The sequence below is a fragment of the Pristiophorus japonicus genome, chromosome 16 (genome assembly GCF_044704955.1).
Source record: "Pristiophorus japonicus isolate sPriJap1 chromosome 16, sPriJap1.hap1, whole genome shotgun sequence".
Lineage (NCBI taxonomy): Eukaryota > Metazoa > Chordata > Chondrichthyes > Pristiophoridae > Pristiophorus > Pristiophorus japonicus.
The window spans coordinates 38991249-39018939 of NC_091992.1; the positions used below are offsets into that span (position 1 = coordinate 38991249).

At 46.1% G+C, this 27691-nt stretch overlaps 1 protein-coding gene across 2 annotated transcripts in view; it reads left to right on the top strand.

The window, feature by feature from the left end:
* The window catches only part of LOC139227019 (C-signal-like), a 30733-nt gene extending 4481 nt beyond the window's left edge, over positions 1-26252 (top strand). Inside the window, exons 2-7 of one of the 2 annotated variants that reach the window (XM_070858108.1) lie at positions 887-938; positions 12544-12731; positions 19370-19459; positions 21980-22141; positions 24778-24888; positions 25847-26252. In XM_070858108.1, coding sequence (XP_070714209.1) covers positions 887-938; positions 12544-12731; positions 19370-19459; positions 21980-22141; positions 24778-24888; positions 25847-25960 — 717 coding nt within the window. In that variant the 3' untranslated portion in view covers positions 25961-26252. The remainder of the gene's footprint in view (positions 1-886; positions 939-12543; positions 12732-19369; positions 19460-21979; positions 22142-24777; positions 24889-25846) is intronic. The other variant, XM_070858109.1, reaches the window with a different exon arrangement.
* The last annotated feature ends 1439 nt before the right edge of the window (positions 26253-27691 follow it).

Here is a 27691-nt window from a genome sequence, read left to right on the forward strand (position 1 = left end):
CAGGGGAATTGGAAGAAGACTACCAGCTTATTTGGGTTGTGGGGGGGGGGAAGAGTGTCAGGTAGAATTGATGAGGGAAACCGAACAGAGTTCGGCCCCGATCACATCCCTCTACGAACTCTTGCCGCTCCTTCGCCCCACCTCGCTGCTCCTGCTGTACCTGCCCGCACTGCAATCAGCGACCTGGATTTGGGTGACGTCAAATCCAGTCGCTCTCTTCAAAGCCGTCGTCCTCCTGTCGGCTGGGACCACGCCAATTTCCGGGCATATGGTTATAGAGAGGATAGAGATCTTTTGTGATCTGGTGCAATGGTGGGGGAGTTTTGAATGTAGGAGAGTGATTGTTGACTTTTGGGTAAATGATTAATTGGTCTGTTGAAAGTCTAAATGCTACTTCATTTTTGCTTTTTTAGATCATTAATTAATTGTGAAGTATTACAGTGCGTAAACGTACATTTTGTTTAACATTAAAAAAAAATCCAAATTTTCTGGGGCCTCCTAGAAATGCATCACAATTTTTGATCTTCAACATTTGGATTTTCCCTTTTACCTTTGCGTCCCTATATTTTTGTTTCCTCCAATGCAAGTGCAGGTATTTCATACAAAGCCCAATAGCTGCTTGTTTACACATGCCAGAGCTGATATTGAGTTATGAGTTTTAGGGGTTGGTTCAGCTTTTATTAGTTTTCTCAGTTGGCTTGTATGCTATTACAAGGTGTCCGACAGTAACCTGGAATGAGCCAAATTCCACTGCTCCATAGCAAGTTTAGTATCACTTCCTCTTATCTTCCTCCAGCCTCTCTGGTTAATTGTTAGTCATTATGTATACAATAGAGTTGACTGTCCTGATCTGATGTAACAAGGTGCCCTGTTTATTTCCCAATAGGAGCTGCAGAAGTTATCAGCTGAACATTGTGCAGTACAGGTGATAGAACTGGGTAAGTAACATTCCTGTGGGAATTGGGTTAGTAAACAATCTATCTCAATAACAAGTCAAAGGCTGAGTTAGGCATTCTAAGGCAGAGTTAAAAAGCAAAACTATCTCGGTATTGTAATTTTGGTTCAATCTGCATCCTAATGCTGAGTTCACAATTAGCACAACACACAAGAATTGTGGTTGCAGTTCTTTCAGAGCTGTCTTGCTTCCTGGCTCTTATTAATTTTTCGAGCAGTTTGTTTCTTATTTGACAGTATACTTTTTGATGAGCGGCTGACTGCCTGTACTAATAATGAGCGATCACCCGCCTGCACTGTGTGATGAGCAGAAATGTCCTCCAGCTAAATATTGGGAAGACCAAAGCCATTGCCTTCGATCCCTACCACAAACTGCGTTCCCTAGCCACCGACTCCAGCCCTCACCCTTTTAACTATTTGAGGCTAAACCAGACCTTGGTGTTGTATTTGACCCATAGATGAGCTGCCGACCACATATCTGTGCTACTATTCCACTTCTGTAACATCGCCTGTGCCTGCCCCTGTTTCAGCTCATCTGCTACTGAAACCCTCATCCATGCATCAGTACGTCTAAACTTGATTATTCCAATGCTCCTGGCTCGTCTCTCATTTTCCACCTTCCATAAACTTGAGCTCATCCAAATCTCTGCTGCCGTATTGTAACTCGCATTGAATCCCTTTCACACATGACCCCTGTGCTCGCTGACCTACATTGGCTCCTGGTCTGGCAGTGCCTTGATTTCAAAATTCTCATCCTTGTTTTCAAATCCCTCCAAGGCCTTCCTCCCGCTCCCCCACCCCACTCCCCACACCCATCTCTGTAATCTCCTCCAGTCCTACAATACTCCACGCTCCTCCAATTCTGCCCTCTTGTGCATCTCAGATTTTAATCACTCCACCATTAGCGGCTGTGCTTTCAGCTGCCTAGCCCCTAAGCTCTAGAATTCCATTCGCGTCCACCCGCACCACTCCCCCACCCTCCGCGCCCCCCCCCCCGCACAAATCTCTCTGGCCCTCGAGCTCTCTCTCCTTACTAAAGACGCATCTTTAAAACATACCTCTTTGACCAAGTCTTCTACTATCTCCTTATGTGGCTTTGTGTCAAATTTTGTTTGATTACACTCCTGTGAAGCACCGTGGGACATTTTGCTATGTTAAAGGCACTATTTAAATGCAAGTTGTTGTTGTACTGTGTGTTGAGAGATCTTTGTGATAAAGTTCATCCAACTGTACTTTGTGATGGGGAGCTTTTTTATTTCTATTTTGTGATAAAGGGTTATTATAATGCCCAAAGGGCCGTTTCTATTCTCTATGCTGTCTCCCCTCCCATTCTTTTTTGCTGGGATAATGTTCTCTGGACACCAGTATTCCAGCTTCTCTCCCAAATGGCTGTTCTGTAAGTTGGAACTGGCACTGCAACTGAGCCTGGTCCTGTCCATACCCAACAAGGATCACTGGTTAGCACATGGGAGTGGTAATCCTGGCATGGTTTTGTAAAGTCCTGTCCCCTCAGTACAGATTCACACGAGGCATGTAGTGAAGTCAAGGTCACTCTGGACCTGCACCTTTATTTCACAGCTCTGGAATGCTGCACTTGCCTGAGACCTGCCCTTATATACCTGTCTCTTGCAAGTGCACCCCTGGTGGTAAGGTATGCTGGTGATTACAGGTCATATCTTATTACAGTCATGTATAGCATGTTAGGATACAGTTATATATAATAATGTAAGATCCATGACTTCACCCTCCCACAAGGTCTTATTGTCTTTATAGGTTCAGTCTCTCAGGTGGTCTACGCTCTCGCGTGGAGCGTCTGAGTTGTGGTTCAGTTGTTTGCCTTGGTGTCTGTTTTTCTTTGGGTGTGGTTGCTGGTATCTCGCCAGGGCTGTCTGTTTCGATTGGTGTGATTGTTGTTGACTCGCCTGGGCTGTCTGTTGGGATTGCCCTTTCCTCAGGTTGTTCCCTCTGTCTGTTCACCAGGTGTGGTGCGAGTTCCGCATTGTAGTCTGCCTCTGGTTCCGCAGTGTTGTTGGTAAATCTGCTTTTGACTTGGTCTACATGCCTCCGGCAGGTTTTGCCATTGTCCATTTGTACCACCAGTAGCCTGTTTCCTTCCTAGCCCGTTACTGTCCCTGCAAGCCATTTGGGACCCCTGCCATAGTTTAGTACAAACACTTTGTCCCCTATCTCATTCCATCTCCCCCTCGAATTTCTGTCATGGTACTCAGTCAGCTTACGGTGCTTTGCCTCAACAATTTCGTGCATGTCTGGGAGGATTAATGAGAGCCTTGTTTTTAAAGTCCTTTTCATCAACAGTTGCGCGGGGGGGATCCCAGTCAATGAGTGTGGGCGAGATCTGTATGCCAGCAGCAGTCGCGACAGGTGACCCTGCAGCGTGGGACCTTGGATTTTAAGCATGCCTTGTTTAATGATTTGAACTGCTCTCTCCGCCTGGCAGTTGGAGGCCGGCTTGAACGGTGCCGTCTTGACGTGATTTATGCCGCGGTCAATTATAAAGTCTTGGAATTCTGTGCTGGTGAAGCACGGACCATTGTCACTGACCAATATGTCAGGGATTCCGTGCATTGCAAAATGGTTGCGAGGCTTTCCACAGTGATGGAGGTTGTGCTCAAGTTTCAAATGGTGCATTCGATCCACTTTGAAAATGCATCTACAACTACGAGGAACATTTTGCCCATGAATGGGCCCGCATAGTATACGTGCACCCGCGACCACGGTTTGGTAGGCCAGGGCCAGGGGCTCAGTGGAGCCTCCCTGGGGGCATTGCTGAGTTGGGCACAAATGGTGCACCTTCGGATGCAGAGCTCCAGATCCGCGTCAATACCAGGCCACCAGACGTGGGATCTGGCTATGGCCTTCATGAGAACGATCCCCGGGTGCTCGCGGTGGAGCTCCCGGACAAATGCCTCTCTGCCTCGCAGAGGCATGACTACTCGGCTGCCCCACATCAGGCAGTCTGCTTGTAGTGATAGCTCATGCATGCGCCTGTGAAAGGGTTTTAATTCCTCGGGGCAGGCATCGCGAGCCTCTGCCCAGTCACCGGTTAGGACACATCTGTTTACTAAAGATAACGTGGGGTCGCTGGCCGTCCAGGCTCTGATTTGGCGAACCGTCACGGGCGAACCTGTGGACTCAAAGGCATTGATTGCCATGACTATCTCACAGTCCTGTTCGTCAGACCCTCCCGTGGTCGCCAGTGGTAGCCTGCTGAGCGCGTCGGCACAGTTATCTGTGCCTGGTCTGTGCCTTATGGTATAGTCGTAGGACGCCAGCATGAGTGCCCACCGTTGAATTCGCGCTGAGGCGTTGGCGTTTATTGCCTTGCTCTCGGATAGGAGGGATGTGAGGGGCTTGTGGTCGGTTTCTAACGCGAACTTGGCCCCGAAAAGGTATTGGTGCATCATTTTGATACCGTACACGCACGCGAGCGCCTCCTTCTCTACCATTCCGTACCCGTGCTCCACCCACGAAAGTGACCTGGAGGCATAAGCTATGGGTTGTAATTTGCCCGCACTATTGACATGTTGCGAAACGCACCCGACCCCATTCACTGACGCATCGCATGTGAGAACTAGCTTTTTACCTGAGTCAAAGAAAGTCAAAACACTGTTGGAACACAGAAGGTTGCATGCCTTATTGAAGGCGCGTTCCTGGGCCTCCCCCCAAAACCAATCGCACCCCTTTCTGAGTAGCACGTGGAGAGGCTCCAGCAGCGTGCTTAAGTTCTGCATAAAGTTCCCAAAGTAATTGAGTAGCCCGAGAAAGGCGCGCAGTTCTGAGACATTCCGGGGCCTGGGTACCAGGCAAATTGCTTCTGTTTTGGACTTTGTTGGGCGGATTCCATCAGCGGCAATCCTTCTGTCCAAAAATTCAAACTCGAGTGCGAGAAACAGGCACTTGGATTTCTTGACTCGTAGGCCTACCCGATCCAACCGCTTTAGTACTTCCTCCAAATTACGGAGATGGGAGTCGGTGTCCCTGCCCGTGATAAGTATGTTGTCTTGAAATACAACCGTCCCCGGGATGGACTTGAGCAGACTCTCCATGTTGCGCTGGAATATGGCAGCTGCCGACCTGATGCCGAATGGGCATCGATTGTACATGAAAAGGCCTCGATGTGTGTTGATGGTGGTGAGTAGCTTGGATTCCTTGGTCAATTCTTGCGTCATATATGCAGATGTGAGGTCTAATTTTGAGAAAAGTTTACCTCAAGCCAATGTGGCAAATAAGCCCTCCGCTCTGGGCAGCGGCTACTGGTCCTGTAGGGAGACTCTGTTTATGGTAGATTTGTAGTCCCCACAGATTCGTACGGATCCATCAGGCTTCATGACCGGGACGATGGGACTTGCCCAGTCGCTAAATTCCACAGGTGATATAATGCCTTCCCGCAGAAGCCTGTCTAGTTCGTGTTCAATCTTTTCCCTCATCACATAGGGTACAGCTCTGACCTTGTGATGGACCGGTCTAGCATCCTGTGTGATGTAGATTTTGACTTTGGCCCCTTTGAAACTGCCCACACCTGGCTGAAAGAGATGTTCAAATCGCTTTATAACTGTTGAGCAGGAGGTCCGTTCCTCTAATGACATGGCATGGACATCATCGCATTTCCAGTTTAGTTTTGCCAGCCAGCTTCTCCCCAGCAGTGCTGGGGGGTCTCCGGGGACAATCCACAGGGGAAGTCGGTTCACTGTCCCTTTGTGTGTGACAGAGACATGGCGCTGCTGAGGACTGGTACGATTTCTTTGGTATAAGTCCTTAGTGTGGTGTCGACACTTGTGAGTTTTGGTCTGTCTCTTTTATGCGGCCATAGTTGTTCAAATTGTTGAGCGCCCATGAGAGATTGACTCGCTCCCGTATCCAGCTCCATGTTGACAGATATCCCGTTGAGTCGGACCCTCAATATTATAGGAGGCGTCCTGTTATAGGAGCAGTGGCCATTGATCGTGTTGACCCACTGTTCACCGGTGTCCCGGGTACTGACCCCACCATCTTCTGGTCCGCTTTCCGACCCATCTGATTCGTATACCAGCCGAGCTGCCGTTTTGTTGCACATGCGGGCCAAATGCCCTGTATATTCACAATTTCTGCAAACAGCCTGCTGAAATCGACATCCCCTTGATGAGTGCCCACCCCCACACCTCCAGCACAGACCTGTTCCATTGTTCAAAGAGGTTCCAAAGAATGAGCTGCATCTGGCTGATCTCTCTTGAGCTTCTCTCAGTTTGTAGTTGATTGCTCGCATTATGGGTTGATGAGGTGTGAATGGCCGTTCCTGTGGCCCTTGATGGCTTCTGCCTGCTGTCAAGAATCTGTTCTCCCAGTTTTGTCTGTGTGTGGGGGTAGCAGATTGTTTAGTGCTGTGGACTTCTTGTTCCAATATTTCATTAGTTGTTGTACCTGCATTGTAAATCAACCTCATTTCTTCTTTCCCTACCAAGAATGTCTGTGCAGCCAGTGCTGCTGCCTCTAAGGTCAGGTTCTTGGTCTCTATGAGCTTTCAGAATATGCCTGCGTGGCCTATTCCTTCAATGAAAACCTCTCTCAGCATTTCTCTCCTCAGTTCATCGGAGAACTCACAAAAACTAGCCAACCTCCGAAGTTCCGCCATGAAGTCGAGTATGCTCTGGCCCACAAAGTGTCTGTAGTTGTAGAACCTGTGTCTGGCCATGTGTAGGCTGCTCGCTGGCTTCAGGTGGTCTCTTACAGTGTGCTCAATTCTTCAAACGACTTGCTTGCTGGTTTCTCGGGTGCCAACAGATCCTTCATTAAAGCGTATGTTTTCGAGCCACAGCTGGTCAAGAGATGGACTCTTCTCTTGTCTGCATTATCGTCGCCTAACTAGTCTTTGGTTACAAAGCTTTGCTGGAGCCTTTCTATAAAGTCCTCCCAATTGTCTCCCACATTGTACTTTTCATCTGATCCGTTGTTCACCATTCTGTGGATTCTGTAATCCCGTAACCCGTCGCCACTGTAAAGTCCTGTCCCCTCAGTACAGATTCACACGAAGCATGTCGTGAAGTCAAGTCATTCTGGACCTGCACCTTTATTTCACAGCTCTGGAATGCTGCACTTGCCTGAGACCTGCCCTTATATACCTGTCTCTTGCAAGTGCACCCCTGGTGGTAAGGTATGCTGGTGGTTACAGGTCATATCTTATTGCAGTCATGTATAGCATGTTAGGATACAGTTATATATAATAATGTAAGATACATGACAGGTTTTAGTCTCTCCGCCTTTTCTACCTCGGGTCTGTTGGAGCAGTAGAACCAACAGATTTTGGCTCATTTTCTGACAACTTGAGACAAACTGGGAACCAAATCTAGGACCTTCCTGTATAATTACCAACTATCCCATTTAGAGCCGAACCCATTCATGATGAGCGCTACAAAATCTGCTGATTCCAACACTGGCTCAAATTGCCCATCATATATCCCTTGCACAATGGAGGAACTGAGGACATGCATGTAAGTAATGTGAGCACAGAACTGGATAGATGTCAGGAGGTTTTTCTTTTCACAGAGGGCCGTCAATCTTTTAAGAAGTTGTCGGCTCAGAGGGAACTAGACAAGTTCCTAATTGTGACTAAGATCACAGAGTACTGAAAATAGGTGAGGAACTGGGGAATGTATCTTCTTGTCACTCTGGTCTCCTGTAACTTGTTTGATTGCCTTTGGCGGTTGGAGAGGAATTTGTCAGATTTTGTTCTCTTGTTTTGGCCTAGGGTTATATTTTGCCTCTTAGACAATTAAATGGCTGCTGTTGGGTGGGCTGTAATTGGACGGTCGTAATACTACGTTGTACCATGACAGTATGGAAAGGGCTTTTGGGTTAAATGATCTTTACCTCTGCCATTTTCGAATGTTCATCATGTTTCAGCACATGTGCAGAAGAGGTGAGTCATGTACACCTCTGGGCCAACTTTTAATCAGCTGACGAAAAGGATCTCTGCTCCAGATGGACAGAGAAGGGAAGGTGCACCCAACAGGGAGCTCGAAGGGAAAAACTTGCCCAACATGGAGTTTGAGGGGAAGTACCTACCCGTCATGGAGCTAGCCGGTGAAGAACCCCTTGTCTCTTTGGGCTTTTATAGAATAAAATAGATAGTGGAACACCTCACCATCGTGTTCATTTCATCTTTCAACATTTAAAATGATTAAAAATTGGGAAATTGTACTCATGAGAGGTATAATATCAGACCTGGGAAGTGCTGAGTGGAATTCTGCATGGATCAGTGGCAGACTGGGGAAAAGTGTTGTGTGAGGTCCCGCGGAGGTTGGTACTTGATATCCCGGTTATTTTGTAATCTATATTGTGATTGATACTGAAACCAGTTATAAGCTGGTCAAACTTGTAAATAACCCTAAAATAGAAACATAGAAACATAGAAAATAGGTGCAGGAGTAGGTCATTCAGCCTTTCGAGACTGCACCACCATTCAATAAGATCATGGCTGATCATTCACTTCAGTACCCCTTTCCTGCTTTCTCTCCATACCCCTTGATCCCTTTAGCCATAAGGGCCATATCTAACTCCCTCTTGAATATATCTAATGAACTGGCCTCAACAACTTTCTGCGGTAGAGAATTCCACAGGTTAACAACTCTCTGAGTGAAGAAGTTTCTCCTCATCTCGGTCCTAAATGGCTTACCCCTTATCCTTAGACTGTGACTCCTGGTTCTGGACTTCCCCAGTATCGGGAACATTCTTCCTGTCTCTAACCTGTCCAATCCCGTCAGAATTTTATATGTTTCTATGAGATCCCCTCTCATTCTTTTAAACTCCAGTGAATACAGGCCCAATTGATCCAGTCTCTCCTCATATGTCAGTCCTACCATCTCGGGAATCAGTCTGGTGAACCTTCGCTGCACTCCCTCAATAGCAAGAATGTCCTTCCCCAGATTAGGAGACCAAAACTGAAAACAATATTCCAGGTGAGGCCTCACCAAACCCTGTACAACTGCAGTAAGACCACCCTGCTCCTATACTCAAATCCCCTAGCTATGAAGGCCAATATGCCATTTGCCGCCTTCACTGCCTGCTGTACCTGCATGCCAACTTTCAATGACTGATGTACCATGACACCCAGGTCTCGTTGCAACTCCCCTTTTCCTAATCTGTCACCATTAAGATAATATTCTGCCTTCCTGTTTTTGCCACCAAAGTGGATAACCTCACATTTATCCACATTATACTGCATCTGTCCTGCATTTGCCCACTCACCTAACCTGTCCAAGTCATCCTGCAGCCTCTTAGCTTCCTCCTCACAGCTCACACCACCACCCAACTTAGTGTCATCTGCAAATTTGGAGATATTACACTCAATTCCTTCATCCAAATCATTGATGTATATTGTAAATAGCTGGGGTGCCAGCACTGAACCCTGCGGCACCCCACTAGTCACTGCCTGCCATTCTGAAAAGGACCCGTTTATCCCGACTCTCTGCTTCCTGTCTGCCAACCAGTTCACTATCCATGTCACTACATTACCCCCAATACCATGTGCTTTAATTTTGCACACCAATCTCTTGTGTGGGATCTTGTCAAAAGCCTTTTGAAAGTCCAAATACACCACATCCACTGGTTTTCCCTTGTCCACTCTACTAGTTACATCCTCAAAAAATTCCAGAAGATTTGTCAAGCATGATTTCCCTTTCATAAATCCATGCTGACTTGGACCGATCCCGTCACTGCTTTCCAAATGCATTGCTATTTCACCTTTAATAATTGATTCCAACATTTTCCCCATTACCAATGTCAGGCTAATTGGTCTATAATTCCCCGTTTTCTCTCTCCCTCCTTTTTTAAAAAGTGGTGTTACATTAGCTACCCTCCAGTCCCTAGGAACTGATCCAGAGTCGATAGACTGTTGGAAAATGACTACCAATGCACCAACACTTTTTAGGGCCAGTTCCTTAAGTACTCTGGGATGCAGACTATCAGGCCCCGGCGATTTATCGGCTTTCAATCCCATCAATTTCCCTAACACAATTTCCTGATTAATAAGGATTTCCTTCAGTTCCTCCTTCTCGTTAGACCCTCGGTCCCCTAGTATTTCCAGATTATTTGTGCCTTCCTTCGTGAAGACAGAACCAAAGTATTTGTTCAATTGGTCTGCCATTTCTTTGTTCCCCATTATAAATTCACCTGATTCTGACTGCAAGGGACCTACATTTGTCTTCACTAATCTTTTTCTCTTCACATGTCTATATAAGCTTTTGCAGTCAGTTTTTATCTTCCCAGCAAGCTTTTCCTCATACTCTATTTCTCCCCTCCTAATTAAACCCTTTGTCCTCCTCTGCTGAATTCTAAATTTCTTCCAGACTTCAGGTTTGCTGCTTTTTCTGGACAATTTATATGCCTCTTCCTTGGATTTAACACTATCCCTAATTTCCCTTGTTAACCACGGTTGAGCCATGTTTTATTTTTACTCCAGACAGGAATGTATAATTGTTTAAGTTCATCCACATGATCTTTAAATGTCTGCCATTGCCTATCCACCATCAACTCTTTAAGTATCATTCACCAGTCTATTCTAACCAATTCGCGTCTCATAACACCAAAGTTACCTTTCCTTACGTTCAGGACCCTAGTCTCTGAATTAACTGTGTCACTCTCCATCTTAATGAAGAATTCTACCATATTATGGTCACTCTTCCCCAAGGGGCCTCGCACAACAAGATTGCTAATTAGTCCTTTCTCATTACACATCACGCAGTCTAGGATGGCCAGCCCTCTAGTTGGTTCCTTGACATATTGGTCTTGAAAACCATCCCTAATACACTCCTGGAAATCCTCCTCCACCATATTGCTACCAGTTTGGTTAGTCCAATCTATATGTAGATTAAAGCCACCCATGATAAATTCTGTACCTTTATTGCACGTATCCCTAATTTCTTGTTTGATGCTGTCCCCAACCTCACTACTACTGTTTGGTTGTCTGTACACAACTCCCACTAGCGTTTTCTGCCCTTTGGTATTCCGCAGCTCTACCCATACAGATTCCACATCATCCAAGCTAATGTCCTTCCTTACTATTGAGTTAATTTCTTCTCTAACCAGCAACGCTACTTTTCCTTTCTGTCTATCCTTCCTGAATGTTAAATACACCTGGATGTTGATTTCCCAGCCTTGGTCACCAGGAGCCATGTCTCTGTAATCCCAATTATATCATATTCGTTAATAGCTGCCTGCGCAGTTAATTCATCCACCTTATTACGAATACTCCTAGCATTGAGGCACAGAGCCTTCAGGATTGTCTTTTTAACACACTTTGTCCTTTTAGAATTGTGCTGTAATGTGGCCCTTTATGATTTTTGCTTTGGGTTTCTCCGCTCTCCACTTTTACTTTTCTTCTTTCTATCTTTTGCTTCTGCCCCCATTTTACTTCCCTCTGTCTCCCTGCATAGGTTCCCATCCCCTGCCATATTAGTTTAACCCCTCCCCAACAGCATGAGCAAACATTCCCCCAGGACATTGGTTCCGGTCCTGCCCAGGGGCAGACAGTCTGGTTTGTACTGGTCCTACCTCCCCCAGAACTGGTTTCAATGTCCCAGGAATTTGACTCCCTCCCTCCTGCACCACTCCTCAAGCCACGTATTCATCTTAACTATCCTGCTATTTCTACTCTGACTAGCATGTGGCACTAGCAGCAATCCTGAGATTACTATCTTTGAGTCCTACTTTTTAATTTAACTCCTAGCTCCCTAAATTCAGCTTGTAGGATTTCATCCCATTTTTTACCTATATCGTTGTTACCTATATGCACCACAACAACTGACTGTTCACCCTCCCCCTCCAGAATGCCCTGCAGCCATCTGAAACATCCTTGAACCTTGCACCAGGGAGGGAACATACCATCCTGGAGTCTCGGTTGCAACCGCAGAAACGCCTATCTATTCCCCTTACAATAGAATCCCCTACCACTATAGCTCTCCCATTCTTTTTCCTGCCCTCCTGTGCAGCATAGCCACCCATGGTGCCATGAAATTGGCTGCTGCTGGCTTCCCCTGATAAGGTATCTCCCCCAACAATATCCAAAACAGTATATCTGTTTTAGAGGGAGATGACCGCAGGAGACTCCTGCACTGCCTTCCTATTCCTGCTCTGCTTGGTGGTCACCCATTCCATATAAGATGAACGGTAGGGATAGAAGATGCAGCAAAATATTTCCAAATGGTTTAAATTAAGTCAGACAATTGGGCAGGTAAATGGAAAATGAAATTTAACTTTGAAAAATGGAGAATATTACAGATTGAAAGAAAAATATGGGACATAAATGTACAATGATTGAGATTGAATTAAAATAGGGAGAGTTGGAAAGAGGCCAGAGTGAGACACTTGATTCCTCACTTTCAATCTTCAGACAATGTGAAGAAGCAATTTAAAAATAAAATAAAATCACTTCTATTGTTTCTTCCATACGCTCCCAGGGAAAATAACATCCTTCCTATTATTGGGTGCCCAGAACTGCACCAGGACTTCAGGTCTGATCATCATCTTGTACAGCAACAATACAACCTCTTTAGGCCTGTTTGCTAATGTATCTTATGTACTTTGTTCCTTATTAAGATGTTTCAGATCCAGCCAGCATTAAATGTGCTGCAGAGGCAGTGGAAGCAACAATCTGCACAACTGGACTCAACTTGCTGATCAACAACGCTGGAATAAACTCTTTTGCAATTCTGGAAACACTCACTGCTGAGGAAATGATGGCAGCTTACAAAACAAACGTGGTTGGCCCCCTATTGGTGACCAAGGTAAAGGAGTTATGTGGGTTTGACTATTCATTTGAGTGCTATGAATAAGGAACATGATTCAGTCTTTTTATTCTTCTCTAGTTTTCTCTGGTCTTCTTTACGTAATCCTTCAATCCTGAAGGCTGTGAGTCCTCCTGTGATACCATTCCATGGCTGACATGAGCCCTCTCTAACTTGACCAAGTGATTGTTTTTTATGTTTTAACCTAGGCAGCAAGTATCAGGAGAATATTTAACCATGCAAAGCCAATGAAAGCCACATATCCAAATTTGCCAATGACACAAAGATAGGCAGCATTGTAAGCAGTAAAACATTACAATAGATTAAGCGAAGAGGAAAAACTGTGACAAACGGATTTCAATATCGGCAAATGTGAGGGCAACTCCCACTCCAAGGACCTGAGCACAAAAAAAATCAAGGCTGACACTTCAGTGCAGTGCTGAGGGAATGTCGGAGGTGCTGCCTTTTGGATGAAACATTAAACCAAGGCCCCGTCTGCTCTCTCAAGTGGACGTAAAAGATCCCATGACACTATTTCAAAGAAGAGCAGCGGAGTTATCTGCAGTATCCTGGCCAATATTTATCCCTCAATCAACATAACAAAAAAAGTCAGATTATCTGGTCATTATCACATTGCTGTTTGTGGGCGCTTGCTTGTGCGTAAATTGGCTGCTATGTTTCCCACATTACAACAGTGACTACATTCCAAAAGTACTTCTATGGACTCAATTTTGCCCAAGCCCGTTTTCTGGCATATTGCCAGAGTTACGTCCGTTTTTCTAGGCCAGAAATGCGGCGGAAATATTTTGCCAAAGTTTCCCCGATCTATCATACAAATTTGGTGCCGCAATACGTGTCCAGTCGCCTCGGTGGGGGGGGGGGGGGGGGGGGGGGGGCGGAGGGGTGGAGCCTGCTGTCTGCGCCGAAAAAACGATGCCACACCTTCTGCGCATGCGCAACAAAAAAAGTTACATTTTTGATGCCGTTGCAATGGACACGCATGCACAGTACAGCTCCGAGTTGGCAATCGGCCATTTTTAAAGAGCCAGTTGTGTTTATGAGAAGGAGTGATGTGTGAGAGCATTGGAAAAGTCAGAGCTGCAGCAATACAAGATGCAATGTGGTGCAAGGACCAAGAATTTCTCACAGGATGATGTGGAGGCACTAGTTACTGTGATTGAGAACAGATGGCAGGAGCTAGACACCAGCACAGGTCACATAAAAGTTCCACCCAAAGAAATGAAAAAACACTGGAACCAAGTTGCCGAAGATTACTGTGCAATGGTGACCACCACAAGATCTGGAGGCCAGTGCAAAAAGAAGTGGCAGGACCTTGGTCAAATAGTTCGTGTAAGTAATATTTTCATTTATTCCATGCAATTGCAATTGTAAATGTGACCAGCTATATATGTCCCACCCAGCAGAAAGACACCCTCTCTAAAAAGTTATGTTTTCTTCTTTGCAGAGGAAAGTGGCACACAACAAACAAGAAAGAACCCGAAGAGGTGGAGGCTCAGCAAATCTGCTGCTTTGATGGATCCTGCCTAGAGAAAAGCAATCACCACTGCACAAGCTAGGCCCATACTCGAGAAAAGGGTATGTCCTGCAAATTTCACAGTCTGGCTTTGCTAAATGTTAAGTACTGCAGAGGCTAGCTGTGCTTTGGTTCCTGGGGATGTCTCTGTCAGCTACGCTTCGGTTGATGCAATGTGCTATCATACATCGTGGTCCTTCAAATCAGCTTGCTGCCTGCACTGTGTGAGCCTACTCATGCCACCCACCCTACCCCCTCCTCTGCTGCTAACCATTTGTCTGTGTTCTGTTATATTTTGCAGAATTTGATGTACAAGAAAATTCAGACGAGGACCAGCCTGAATAGGATAACATCTTTGAATCCAACCCTCCAGACCAAGAACATGGGGGTAAGGGGGAGGGGGAGAGGATGGAGCTGAATGAAACCCCCAAAGTTTTACTAACTTGGAGGAGGTGCCGCTCATTGCGGTGACAGCCCCTTCCGTGACTGGTGGTTTGAGTGCTGGTGAGACATTCCCTGGTTTCCAAATGCCCGAGGCTGCGGATACCCGTGGTGTGGTGCAACAGGGCACACCCATGGCCCCACCTTCCGAGGCTGCGGGTCCCAGTGGGGGGGGTGCAGCGAGGCACACCCAGGGTCCCACCGTCCCAGGCTCCGGGTCCCAGTGGAGGGGTGAAAGCCACACCTGTGGGGAGGAGGGGAAGGAGAGCTGGACCATGCTCTCCTGAGGTGCAGGATCTAACAGATGTGCTTCAGATGATGGCAATGATTGTGGAGAGCACTGACTTTACGCAATCACTCCTGGACACCATCAGTGGGGTGGGTGACGAGGTAGGGGGACTGTCAGGAGAAGTAACAACACGTTCACGAAATGGGAACGATGTCAATGACCATGAGGGAGGGAATGTCACAGGTAGCTGATGCGCTGTCAGTGAACATCAGGGAAGGAATGTCAGAGATGGTGCAAACACTATCACTGAACATGAGGAAGGGAATGTCACAGGTAGTTGAGACAGTTTTGCTCAACATGAGGGAGGGAATATTGCAGGTCGTTGAGACACTGTCAGGGTGCATGAGGGACAGCATGTTGGAGTTCGCTGCTGCAATAAGGGAACACGCTCAGATCCCGTGCCCATTGACAGAATCAACTGCCATCCCACTGCAATCCCCACACCAGCCTCTAAAGAGCTCAAAGCCTGGCTCTCCACATTGCCGCCTGGGCCCTCCACATTGTCGCCTGCCGTCCTCCACCACCCCCCCCCCCCCCCCGCCGCCCCCCCCCCATCAACAGGTGCGCACTAGCTGAGATCTTAGAAAGAATAAGCTTACTACCAAGTCCAAGAACACTGCGTCACCAAGATCAAGTGCGGCAAGCGGTCTTAGAATAAGGTGGAGGAGAGATGGGTGCAATCTTGCTTTGCTGCTGTTTATGTTGTTATTATTGTTACTGTTGTAACTGTTGTTCTCAAATTAAAAGTTTTTTGTTAGTTATGTAAGTTTACGTGTTTATTAGTACATGATCTTAAAGTTTATAATTGATTTTAAAGTTTGTTAGCGATCTTAAAGTTTGTAAGTGTTCGTAACTGAAAACTTTGAAATTTGATACAAGAATAATTTTATTAAAGTTAAGTTAAATACAAACTGTTTGTTACACTTTTGAATAAAATATATTTTACATTAAAACTGAATCATTTCCATTATTTGTTCAATTATTAAAACTTCTCCTCTCTCCCCCCAACTAATTCAGTCTTGTAACTTCGCCCCTTCTTTCTCCAGCCACTCCCTCTCTGTGCCCCCCCCCCACCTCACCTCCCCCAAACTCATTGCAATCTTCAGAAGCCTTCCGATCGGCACTTTGCTCCCCGGGCTCAGTGCACAAGCCTTCCAATCAGTCGGCACCTCCCTTTCTCCTCCCCCGACCCCTGCCAGCCTTGTTTTCCAGCTGAGCCCCATACCTGTGTCCGGGCGTGAGGCCGATTCTGCCGGCCTAAGCTACGACCCTCCAGCCCTGCTTGAAGACGTTCGGTGGCATGTGAGTAAGGAAACAAATGAAAATCTTAATCCAAAAAACTTCCATTAACTATGTTGACAGGTTAAAAAAAAGTTGAACTTTATTATTGATTTTTACAGTGTTCTTGACTCCCTCCAAAATTTTCGATTAAAAACAATGGCGCCTTTCAGCGCCGATTTTCCAATGTGCGCTGCTTTCTGCTAACTCACCAGAAGATTTTTCGGGAGTAGCCAGATACGCCGACCTCAGAGGAAAACATTTTGGCCAAACTGCAAAAAATTATGAAAACCGATGCAGACATGAGGGAACGCCCCTTATTACATCAAAAAAAACTCACCTAGATAAATCGTAACTAACTCAGTTATGCCGGCTCAGATCGCAGGAGGAAATTTTGAAAAAAATAAATACACCAGAAAAAACGGCACGCGGCAAAAGAACGGCACAAATGACCCGGGAAAATTGAACCCGTTGGCTGCAAAGCGCTTTGAGACATCGAGGGTTGTGAAAGGCATTATATAAATCCAAGTCTTTTTGTTATGGTCGGTACACTCTGTCTATACTTCTTCTTTCTTAGGCGGTCCCTCAAATCGAGGATGACATGCTGCCACACCAAAAAAGGGATGGGTTCGATAAGTTCACAGGTGTTTCAATGAAGAACCTAATATTCCAGGTCCTGAACTGCATATTGAAGGGTGGAAGATGCCTGTGCGTAGATTTATTAAACATCTGGTGGCCGTTGCACACCAGCCACCACAGGGGCTTGACAGAGCTTGGTCTTGATCCAGTGGCAAGGATTAACCAAGATGACTGGAAACCAGTTCTGCTGCACGGACCTTGGGCACACACATATCAGTGTGGGCTGGCCCGTGCTGCCCCTGGGCCCACGACTCTGCTGGGCCCCGAACTCACGCCTCTCCTGGGCCCCGATCACGTCACTCTGCAATCTCTCGCCGCTCCTTCACCCCAACCTCGCCGCTCCTGCTGTACCTGTCCACACTCCAATCACCGACCTGGATCTTGGTGACGCCCAGTCCAGTCACCCTCTTCGCAGCCATCGCTCTCCTGCACCAGCTCGCGCTGCTCCCTGGAGTAGTATGCTCCTTTTAAGCAGCAGCAGCAATAACAGCATGTCTATACATGCAGCACGTGAAAGGTAGTGGCAGGTACACTATCCTATATTACACGGTGACTATACAACAACAACTTGCATTTATATAGTGCCTTTAACGTAATGAAACGTCCCAAGGTGCTTCACAGGAGTATTATTAGATTAAAAACTTGACACCGAGCCGCATAAGTAGAAATTAGCGCAGCTGACCAAAATCTTGGTATAAGGGGTATGTTTTAAGGAGCTTCTTGAAGGAGGAAAGAGAGGTAGTGAGGCAGAGAGGTTTAAACCGGGAGTTCCAGAGCTTAGGGCCTAGGCAACAGAAGGCACGGTCACCAATGGTTGAGCGTTTATAATCAGGGATGCTCAAGAGGGCAGAATTAGAGGAGTGCAGACATCTCGGTGGTTTGTGCAGCTGGAGGAGAGATTACAGAGATAGGGAGGGGTGAGGCCATGGAGGGAATTGAAAATAAGGATGAGAATTTTGAAATCAAGATGTTGCTTAACCGGAAGCCAATGTAAGTCAATGAGCACAGGGATGATGGGTGAGTGGGATTTGGAGCGAGTTAGGACACTGGCAGCCGAGTGCTGGATCACCTCTAGTTTACGTAGGGTAGAATGTGGGAGGCCAGCCAGGAGTGCATTGGAATAGTCAAGTCTAGAGGTAACAAACGCATGGATGATAAGGGCTTCAGCAGTGAATGAGCTGAGGCAAGGACGGAGACAGGCAATGTTACGGAGGTGGAAATAGGTGGTCTTAGTTGTGCTACGGATATGTAGTCGAAAGCTCATTTCAGGGTCAAATATGATACCAACGTTGCGAACAGTCAGATTCATTCTCAGATGGAAGTTGGGGAGAGGGGTGGAGTCAGTGGCGAGGGAACGGAGTTTGTGGCAGGTACCGAAACAATGGCTTCGTTCTATCAAATATTCAATTGGAGAACATTTCTGCTCATCAGAACTGGATGTCGGACAAGCTGACTTACAATTTAGAGGCTGTGGAGAGGTCGCTAAAAGTGGTAATGAGGTAGAGCTGGGTGTCATCAGCATCCATGTGGAAACTGATGCTGAGTCTTTGGATGATGTTGCCAAGGGGCAACATATAGATGAGAAATATGAGGGGGCCAAGGATAGATCCTTGGGGGACACCAGAGGGGGCGGGAAGAGAGGCCATTGCAGGTGATTCTCTGGCTATGATTAGATAGATAAGAATGGAACCAGGCAAGTGCAGTCTCACCCAGCTGGATGATGGTGGAGAAGCATTGGAGAAGGATGGAGTGGTCAACTGTGTCAAAGGCTGCAGACAAGTCAAGAAGGACGAGGAGGGATAGTTTACCTGTGTCACAGTCACAAATGATGTCATTTGTGACTTCGATAAGATCCGTTTCAGTACTGTGGCAGGCGCAGAAATGGATTGGAGGAATTCAAACATGGAATTGCGGGAAAGATGGGCACGGATTTGGGAGGCAACTACACATTCAAGGACATTGGAGAGGAAAGGGAGGTTGGAGATGGGGCGGTAGTTTGCAAGGGCGGAGGGGTCAAAGGTTGTTTTTTGAGGAGGAGTGATGATGGCAGATTTGAGAGAGAGGGGGACAGTACCTGAGGAGAGAGAACCGTTAACAATGTCAGCTAACATGGGAGCCAGAAAAGGAAATTGGGTGATCAGCAGTTTGTTGGGAATAGGGGCGAAGGGAACAGGAAGTGAGTCCCATAGACAGGATGAAGGGAGGTCGGAGAGAAACTGGGGAAAGATGTGAGGTCAGGGCTAGGGCAGGGAGCTTCCTTCGAGGAAGTTTGGCCCAGTGGGCTAGGGGAAGGAAGGGAAGAGGCAGAGGCGGTGAACGGATGGTCTCAATCTTAGGGACAAAGTACACTTCAAAAGTACTTCTTCAATGGCTATAAAGGGCTTTGGTACATCCTGAGGTCATCAAAGGCGCTATAATAATGCAAGTTCTTTCTTTCTTCTATCTGTACTATGCGAGGTGATGGCTGGTATGATATGGATCCTGGAGACGTCAGTATCCAACCCCTATCTCATGATCTCAAACTGGCCTGAATATTATTTGCTGAAGGTGAGGAATGTCAGGCTGGGAATTAAACAGTATTTAATTTCACATACAGAGTCACTGTTAAGCACTCTTCATGAATTAGTTGCAGCACAGCACAGAGTAAATTTCTCTCAACACCTCCTCCTCCAGCACTCCCAGGTCAGGCACAATAAGGGTTAGATACAATGTTCCCTCTGCACTATCCAGCTTGGGGAACATTACTTTAGTATAGGTGTCAAGGCCATGGAGTGGGTGCAGGCGCGATCACTAAGCTGATACCAGAGCTGAGAGACTTTAGTTACAAGGAACAAGAAGAAAAAAAGGGCCTCTTTTCACAAGAAGGTTATGAGGAGAAAGGATAGGGGTCTTCAAAATTATGAAAGGTTTCGCTAAATAAAGTTAAAGGAGAGGTTGAGAGAATTATTTTTAAGCAGTAGATTGACAGGACATGAATTACCTGAGAGAAACAGTGACGGAAGCAGAATCTGTAATCGTTTTTGAAAGGGAAGTGCATAAGCATTTGAAAAATAAATGTGGGGGAGGGGAAAAGAATTTTGTTCCTGACTCCTAAAAAGCTGATCATGGTGAGATATATCGGAAGGACCCGGAGAGCTCTCCACCAGCACTTTGACTTGAATTTGACCTGAAATTTTATTCCTCACCTCTGCAATATTGAGCTTTGACACTCGATGACACTGTGTGTCACTGCATTACAGCAGGAGGACAGACCATCATTAGCGTCCGACCAGGCTAACATCCCCAATATCCCCAATGGTCTACAGGAGTGTAGTAATACCTGCCCTCCTCTATGGCTCAGACACATGGACCATGTACAGTAGATACCTCAAGTCGCTGGAGAAATACCAACGATGTCTCCACAATATGCGACAAATCCCCTGGGAGGACAGGCACACCAACATTAGTGTCCTCGTCCAGGCCAACATCCCCAGCATTGAAGCACCGACCACACTTGATCAGCTCCGCTGGGCAGGCCACATCGTTCACATGCCAGACACAAGAGTCCCACAGCAAGCGCTCTACTCGGAACTCCTTCACGACAAACGAGTCAAAGATGGGCAGAGTAAACATTACAGGGACACCCTCAAAGCCTCCCTGAAAAAGTGCACCATCCCCACTGACACCTGGGAGTCCCTGGCCAAAGTGGAGGAAATGCATCCGGGAGGGCGCTGAGCACCTCGAGTCTCATCGCCGAGGGCATGCAGAAATCAAGTGCAGGCAGCGGAAAGAGCGTGCGGCAAACCTGTCGCACCCACCCTTACCCTCAACGACTATCTGTCCCACTTGTGACAGGGACTGTGGTTCTCTTATTGGACTGTTCAGCCACCTAAGGACTCATTTTAAGAGTGGAAGCAAGTCTTCCTCGATTCCGAGGGACTGCCTATGATAATTATAGCATTGCATGTTCATTGAAAAGTTTCAAAGCCTATTTTCAATATTGAGACACTCCTGGGGAGCCACTAAAAATATTGATACACTCCTGGGGGCAACCTGCAAATAACGAGCTGAAAATTCCAACCTCAACAAGTCCATACGAAGTGCACAGAGACCCGTCAATGCCTCGCAAAAGCCATTTTTTGGGGTGCGATGCACATGCACCAAGAACCGGCTTTTCCCATCTGTCAAGATTTCTCCATACAGGTCCTCCGCATCCCCGGGAGAAGGACATCCGTGCAGGTGAGATTGGGCTATTTGCCAACTCATGCCCAGCGAATGTCCTTCAAACTTTTACGCCTGGTAAAAGCAGGGACATAGCTTACTTTTACCAGCGTAACACTTAAAACATATAAAAATTCTATTTAAACTCTCATTTTTATATTAAATATCCTGTCCATTAAGGTAAGATTATTTTTAACACTATTAAAACACATTTAAAATATTCCCCAAAATATTTTCTTTTTCTAAAACATTTAATTACTTTAAATTTCAATTAATTTTAAATATGTGAGGTGTTTTATTTATTTATTATGCTGTGTTTCGGTGTTTTAGAGGTTTTTCTCATTGATAGTAATGGGAGCCCGTACAAACAGAGCTCCCATTTTTATCAATGAGAATACTGCATAGTGATTGGTGGTCCAGGCCCACGTGACTCCAGCATTTCCGTATGTATGTACATGAAAAACATCTTCCCAAGTACTGCGCAACGAATCTAGGCCTCCGACTGGAATCGTACGTTCCTCCGGGACCACCAGGTACTTTTGTAGATTTTTTTCAGGTCGGAGGCGTTCGTACGAAGGAAGCCTCCGATCGCAATTTTCCCCCCAACTGGACACTCCTGGGGAGCCTTCAGCCTTCAGCCCCTGACCATTATGAAGGGATTGTTCCAGCCACTGAGAGTCAATTCATGTCTGTGATGGTGTCTGCATAAGGGAAACAAGTGGAGAAAAATCCCAGTGCAGCCCTCACTGTACTAAGTGCTGTTTGGAAGGTTTCCCTCTATTTGACTATTTCATTCGGTTTTTATCATTTTTATTTTCACTTCGTGCATTGTCATGCTGTTTATTCTGTTTTATTTTTTGTTGTCAGGCGTTTCTACCCAGTCTGAAGAAGGCAGCACAGGCCTTGGATATGGAAGGGATGAGCTGTAACAGGGCAGCAGTCATCAACATCACCTCGCTGGTGGGTTCCATTGAATTGAGCCGGGAGAATTTCTTGAGGGCTCCTATGTATCCGTACCGCATCAGCAAGGTAGGAACATACGAACATAGGAACAGAAGTAGGCCACTCAGACCCTCGGGCCTGTTCTGCCATTCAGTTAGATCATGGCTGATCTGTATCTTAACTCCATCTACCCGCCTTGGTTCCGTATCCCTTACTACCTTTGCCTAACAAAAATCTATCCATTTCAATGTTGAAATTTTCAATTGAGCCACAGCCTCAACAGCGTTTTGGGGGAAGAGAGTTCCAGATTTCCACCACCCTTTGTGTGAAGAAGTGCTTCCTGATATCACCCCTGAATGGTCTATCTCTAATTGTAAGGTTATGCCCCCTTTTTTTGGACTCTCCCACCAGAGAAAATAGTTTATATCTACTGTATTAAATCCATTAATCATCTTAAACACCTCAATTAGATCACCCCCTAATCCTCTATGTTCAAGGAATACAAGCCTAGTCTATGCAGCCTGACCTCATAATTTAACCTTTTTAGCCCGGCATCAATCTGATGAATTTATGCTGCATCCCTTCCAAGGTCAATATATCTTTCCTGAGATGTGGTGCCTGGAACTGAACACAGTACTCCAGATGGGATCTAACCAGAGCTCTGTAAAAATATCTTATACCTTACACCCCTTTGTATTCCAAGCCTATTGAGATAAAGGCCGGCATTCTATTCGCTCGGTAGCAAATTTTGTCTGATAATGCTCATGTGAAGCGCCCTGGGACGTGTTACTATGTTAAAGAAAGAAAGAACAAAAAACTTGAGTTTATATCGTGCCTTTCACAACCTCTGGACACTGCAAAGTGCTTTACGTCCAATGATGCACTTTCTGAAGTGTAGTCACTGTTGTAATGTAGGAAACTGTGTAGCACATTTATACACAGCAAGCTCCTACAAACAGCAATGTGATAATGCCCAGGAAACTGTATTTTAGTGATGTTGGCTGAGGGATAAATATTGGTCAGGACATCAGGGAGAACTCCCTGCTCTTCTTTGAAATAGTGCCATGGATTTTTTATGTCCACCTGAGAAGACAAATTGTACCTCGGTTTACCGTCTCATCCGAAAGACAGCACCTCCGATAGTGCAGCACTCCCTCAGCACTGCATTGAGGTGAGGTATCAGCCTAGATTATGTGCTCAAGTCATTTGAATGGGACTTAAACCGCAACCTTCTGACTCCGAGGCGAGAGTGCTGGAAGAGAGCCAGAGCTGGCCCTTAAAAGTGCTACATAAATGTAAGATGTTGTGCTTAAAAAACCACAAAAATAGAAAATGCTTAAATTACACAGCAGGTCCATCAGCCTCTGGAGTAAGAAATGACTGGGTTAATATCTCAACCCGTCACGCGGTCTGTTCAGAGACTGCCGCACACTCGGTGATGGCATCTGTGGGAAACTGCAGCTTCTGAGAGCCCTGAGACTGGAACTGAAGACTTCAGCAGGCTGCTGTGGGCTTCAGAGTGCTGTCTGTAATTGGGTTACATTAATAGTGCGGATATTCCACCTGCTAGAATAAAAGCGGAAAATGCTGGAAATCTCAGCAGGTCAGGCAGCATCTGTGGAGAGGAAGCAGAGTTAGCGTTTCAGATCGGTGACTCTTCATCAGACCCTTCATCCTGCTCGGTGGCGCCTGTGCTCTCAATGAGTCTTCGGTTTTTGCAGCTAGACAAAGGGCAGGACCTTTGTCTAGCTGTAGATTAAAGATAGACATGTAGATTAAACAAAATCTCTTTGGGCCTGAAATCCATGTCAAGGTGTAAGTGGGGCAGATCTCCAGTCAGGAAACTGTAAAATGGGGTTTGACACAGTTCTGTTTCTTTGCACCCATATGGGAAATTCCGGCAATGCAAGGGGTTGTGGGCAAATCTTTCAACTGTTGTCTCCCCATATCAGGAATTCCTGAGCTACCCCAACAATTTGACCCATTATATCCTTGGCAATGTTCCCTTTTAGCTGCTTGGCCCCGCGGCTCTCTGGACCTCCCACGCAGCCGGATCGATGGCTTTTCAATGAGAAAAACCGCGTACGCGCGAAGTTTTGAACGTCCCGCGCACCCAAGAAAATGAATGGGAACAACTTGGTAAGCCTCATTTGGCCGATTACATCCTTGGCAGCCCTAGAACCCTAGGCAGCCACATGTTGGTGTGAGTTCTGCTGACTCTCCAACAAAGGCTCCAAGTCTTTAGCAGACAAAGGTGATTATTCCCAGAGGAGATTTATTATCTTTCAAAGGGACAGAATGGCTCCCTTCAGAGCCAAAGGCTTTGACGGTCCTTTCTTCTTAAGCCTAAAAGGTCGCTTTGGGGGATGTACTGCTGAAACGTGCTTGCAAAAACCAGTGGCCTGCCCCAACCATTCAGATGAGCCCATACGTGGGATTTGGGACGGGCTCTGGATCTTAATGTCTCGATGACTCCATTGAACCGCCGCCAATGGAGTGGGCCTCCTCGAACCTTGGACCCATTTGTGATTTCTATAGCAAAGAAAAGACACATAATCTGTCTTTGTTTAAAACAGTTCTGATGTGTTGTGCGTGTTGTTTGTTATACCAGCTCCCGCAACCGTGTGCTCACTGCTCACACTCTCTTCATACTGCTGACTCATACTCTTATCATGGAACATGGACTGGAATATGTTTGATATTTTCCTTTGTTTCACTTCTAGGCTGCATTAAACATGGCGAGTCTGTGCCTTTCAGAGGATCTGAAGCAGTATCAGATTCTTTGTACCGCGATCCATCCTGGCTGGGTTCAAACAGACATGGGGACCATGAAGGTAAGGAGAGCTGCAGTGGACCCAGGGTTACAGTCACATCATTACTTCTGTTGACTGTGCAGGGAATGCACCATCACAGGGCTATGGTTTCTACCCTCATCCCAAATTCCTCTTTCTTCTTACTGGCTACAAGTACTTATTTCCCTCCAGTTGTACTTCATGTCTGAATATATGTATGGAATTCCCATAAGTATGAATGGGGATCACTTAAAAAATACATCTACACATCAAATAAATAAAAAAAATAACCATTACATATTTAAAATGAATTAAAATGGCATTTAATTAAATAGTTAAAACAAAAATTTACAATTTTGAAAATGTAATTTACATATTTTAACAGGGCTAAAAATAAACGTAAATAAATACAAAAAATTCTGTAAATCTCTGCGGGTCAGGCAGCATCTGTGGTGAGAGAAACAGAGTTAATGTTTCAGGTTGATGACTCTTCGTCAGAACTAGCGAATGTTCAAAATGAACCGATTCTTAAGGAGCACTAAAAGGAGGAGGGGAGGAAAGAACAAAAGGGAATGTCTGTGATAGGGTGGAAGGCAGGAGGGATTAGAGAGACAAAAGGGATGATGGGCCGATTTGAGATGGTAATGGCAGAGGTTAGAAAAAGATTAGTCGAGATAGGGTGTGAATGGCAAAATAATTACCAGCTGGCATGGGAAACAGAGAGAAAAAAATTACATAAAATTACATAAGATCATAAGATTAAAAAAAGCATAAATCACCATCCTCATTGCACTATCCCCTCAACTTTGCAATACGTTTTCTGTGATTGATCATGTCTACTTTTCATTTGGCCATTTTTTGTCCTTTCTTATCCTAAAGGCACTGACGATGATACTGTGGGGTTTGGACCATGTGCACACACAGCCACAAATGCCTGATTATATTTGGATTAACCCAGTCCTGGTTGAATCCAGTTTTATTTATTTATCTTGTTTTTCAGGCTCCCTTGACAGTCACTTACAGTGTCAGCAGTGTATTGAAAGTGCTGGCCAGCCTGTCACAGAATGATGCTGGAAAGTACCTGGATTGGGAAGGAAAGGCGATCCCCTGGTGATGAGGTCCAGCCTGGTTACAGGATCTTTTAATGTCTGTTCTGACAACTGCACAGCTCTGCAGCACAGCCAAGCACAACGCCAGAGTCTGGAGTACACCTCAGATAGTTTCATTTCTGCCGTCACCTCTCAGTAAGGGTGAGAGATTCTTGAGTGACTGGAAATACATGTGAGGTACTTTCCTTTTATCTTGGTCTGATTGTAATCTCCAGAACTCACAGTACTGCAGATGTGTGTGTGGATTGTGATAACACCGGGAGCCTGATCTGATCATTTATTTCTAAACAATCATAAACCACAATGATTAAAAACAGAGCTTTTGTGTGTGAATTATTTTCTGTCAACTATATAAGTCTGTCTCTCTCTATATATCACCAGTCTGTGTGGAATTCTTTTTATTATCTTTATTGAGCTGGATGCTGAATATATTAAAGTCTTTGGGCTAAAAATTCGTTATAGCCCAGTTTGAGGCGGTGACACCACTTGGGCGCTAATTTTAGCGCCAGACGATGTTTACCGCCGCCAACCGAAATATTCACTATTAGCGCCCCAAGAGGGGAGTGGAGCATTAAGGGAAGTGTTCCGTGCTACTCTTAGGGCACTACGGGGCGGTAGCGCTGCAGGGATAATGAGGTTCTGGCGCGAGGAAACCGGCATCATAGCGCCTAAAGGGGAGGTCAGCTGGACCACCCGAAAAATGAGAGAAAGTTGAAGGGAGCATTGGAAGCATCAGCGGCAGAGTGTCAGAGCTCACAGAATCACAGCAATGTTAAAAGATTTTACACTGGCCACCCAACTGCTCCTGCTTTATAATATCGCCCCAGGAGCTCCCACGGAATGCCTGCTCTCTTTGTTGGTGATAGCACCAGGCGCTGCGGCAGGCGAGAGGAGTGAAGTTTGGGATCGCGTGCTAACGTCGTGTTGCAACTCATGACATCAGCAAGTAGGTGGCGCTAGAGTGCGCAGCGGTAACTGATCGCACCGGCGCTAAACCATCAATGAATTTCACGGCAGGCGTTCGGGTGGCAAGCACTTAGCAGCTCATTGGCGCCCGAGCTAACAAACAAATCTTTAGCCCTTTCTGTAGTAGCAGACGCCCACAGCAACTTTCACTGCTGCTTAGGATTCGCTGGTGCTTTCTTCTTCATATTTGCCCATTCTTGAATCACATTCTCGCTCAATCACACGTCTTATCACAGAGCATTGCATCTGTTTGGTGTTGGACGAGATGGCTCATCGGGGAAGGCAGCAGCAGCCAAGTTCATGGCACCATGGGTGTCTCTGCTGCACAGGAGGGCAGGAAAAAGAGTGGGAGAGCTTTAGTGGTAGGGGATTCTATTGTAAGGGGGATAGGCATTTCTGTGGCCGCAATCGAGACTCCAGATGGTATGTTGCCTCCCTGGTGCAAAGGTCAAAGATGTCTCGGAGTGGCTGCGGGGCATTCTGGAGGGGGAGGGTGAACAGCCAGTTGTGGTGGCACATATAGGTAACATCAATATAGGTAAAAAATGGGATGAGGAATTTAGGGAGCTAGGAGTTCAATTAAAAAGTAGGACCTCGAAGGTAGTAATCTCAGGATTGCAACCAGTGCCACGTGCTAGTCAGAGAGTAGAAATAGCAGGATAGTTAAGATGAATACGTGGCTTGAGATATGGTGCAAGAGGGAGGGATTCAAATTCCTGGAACATTGGAACCGGTTCTGGGGGAGGTGGGACCAGTACAAACCAGACGTT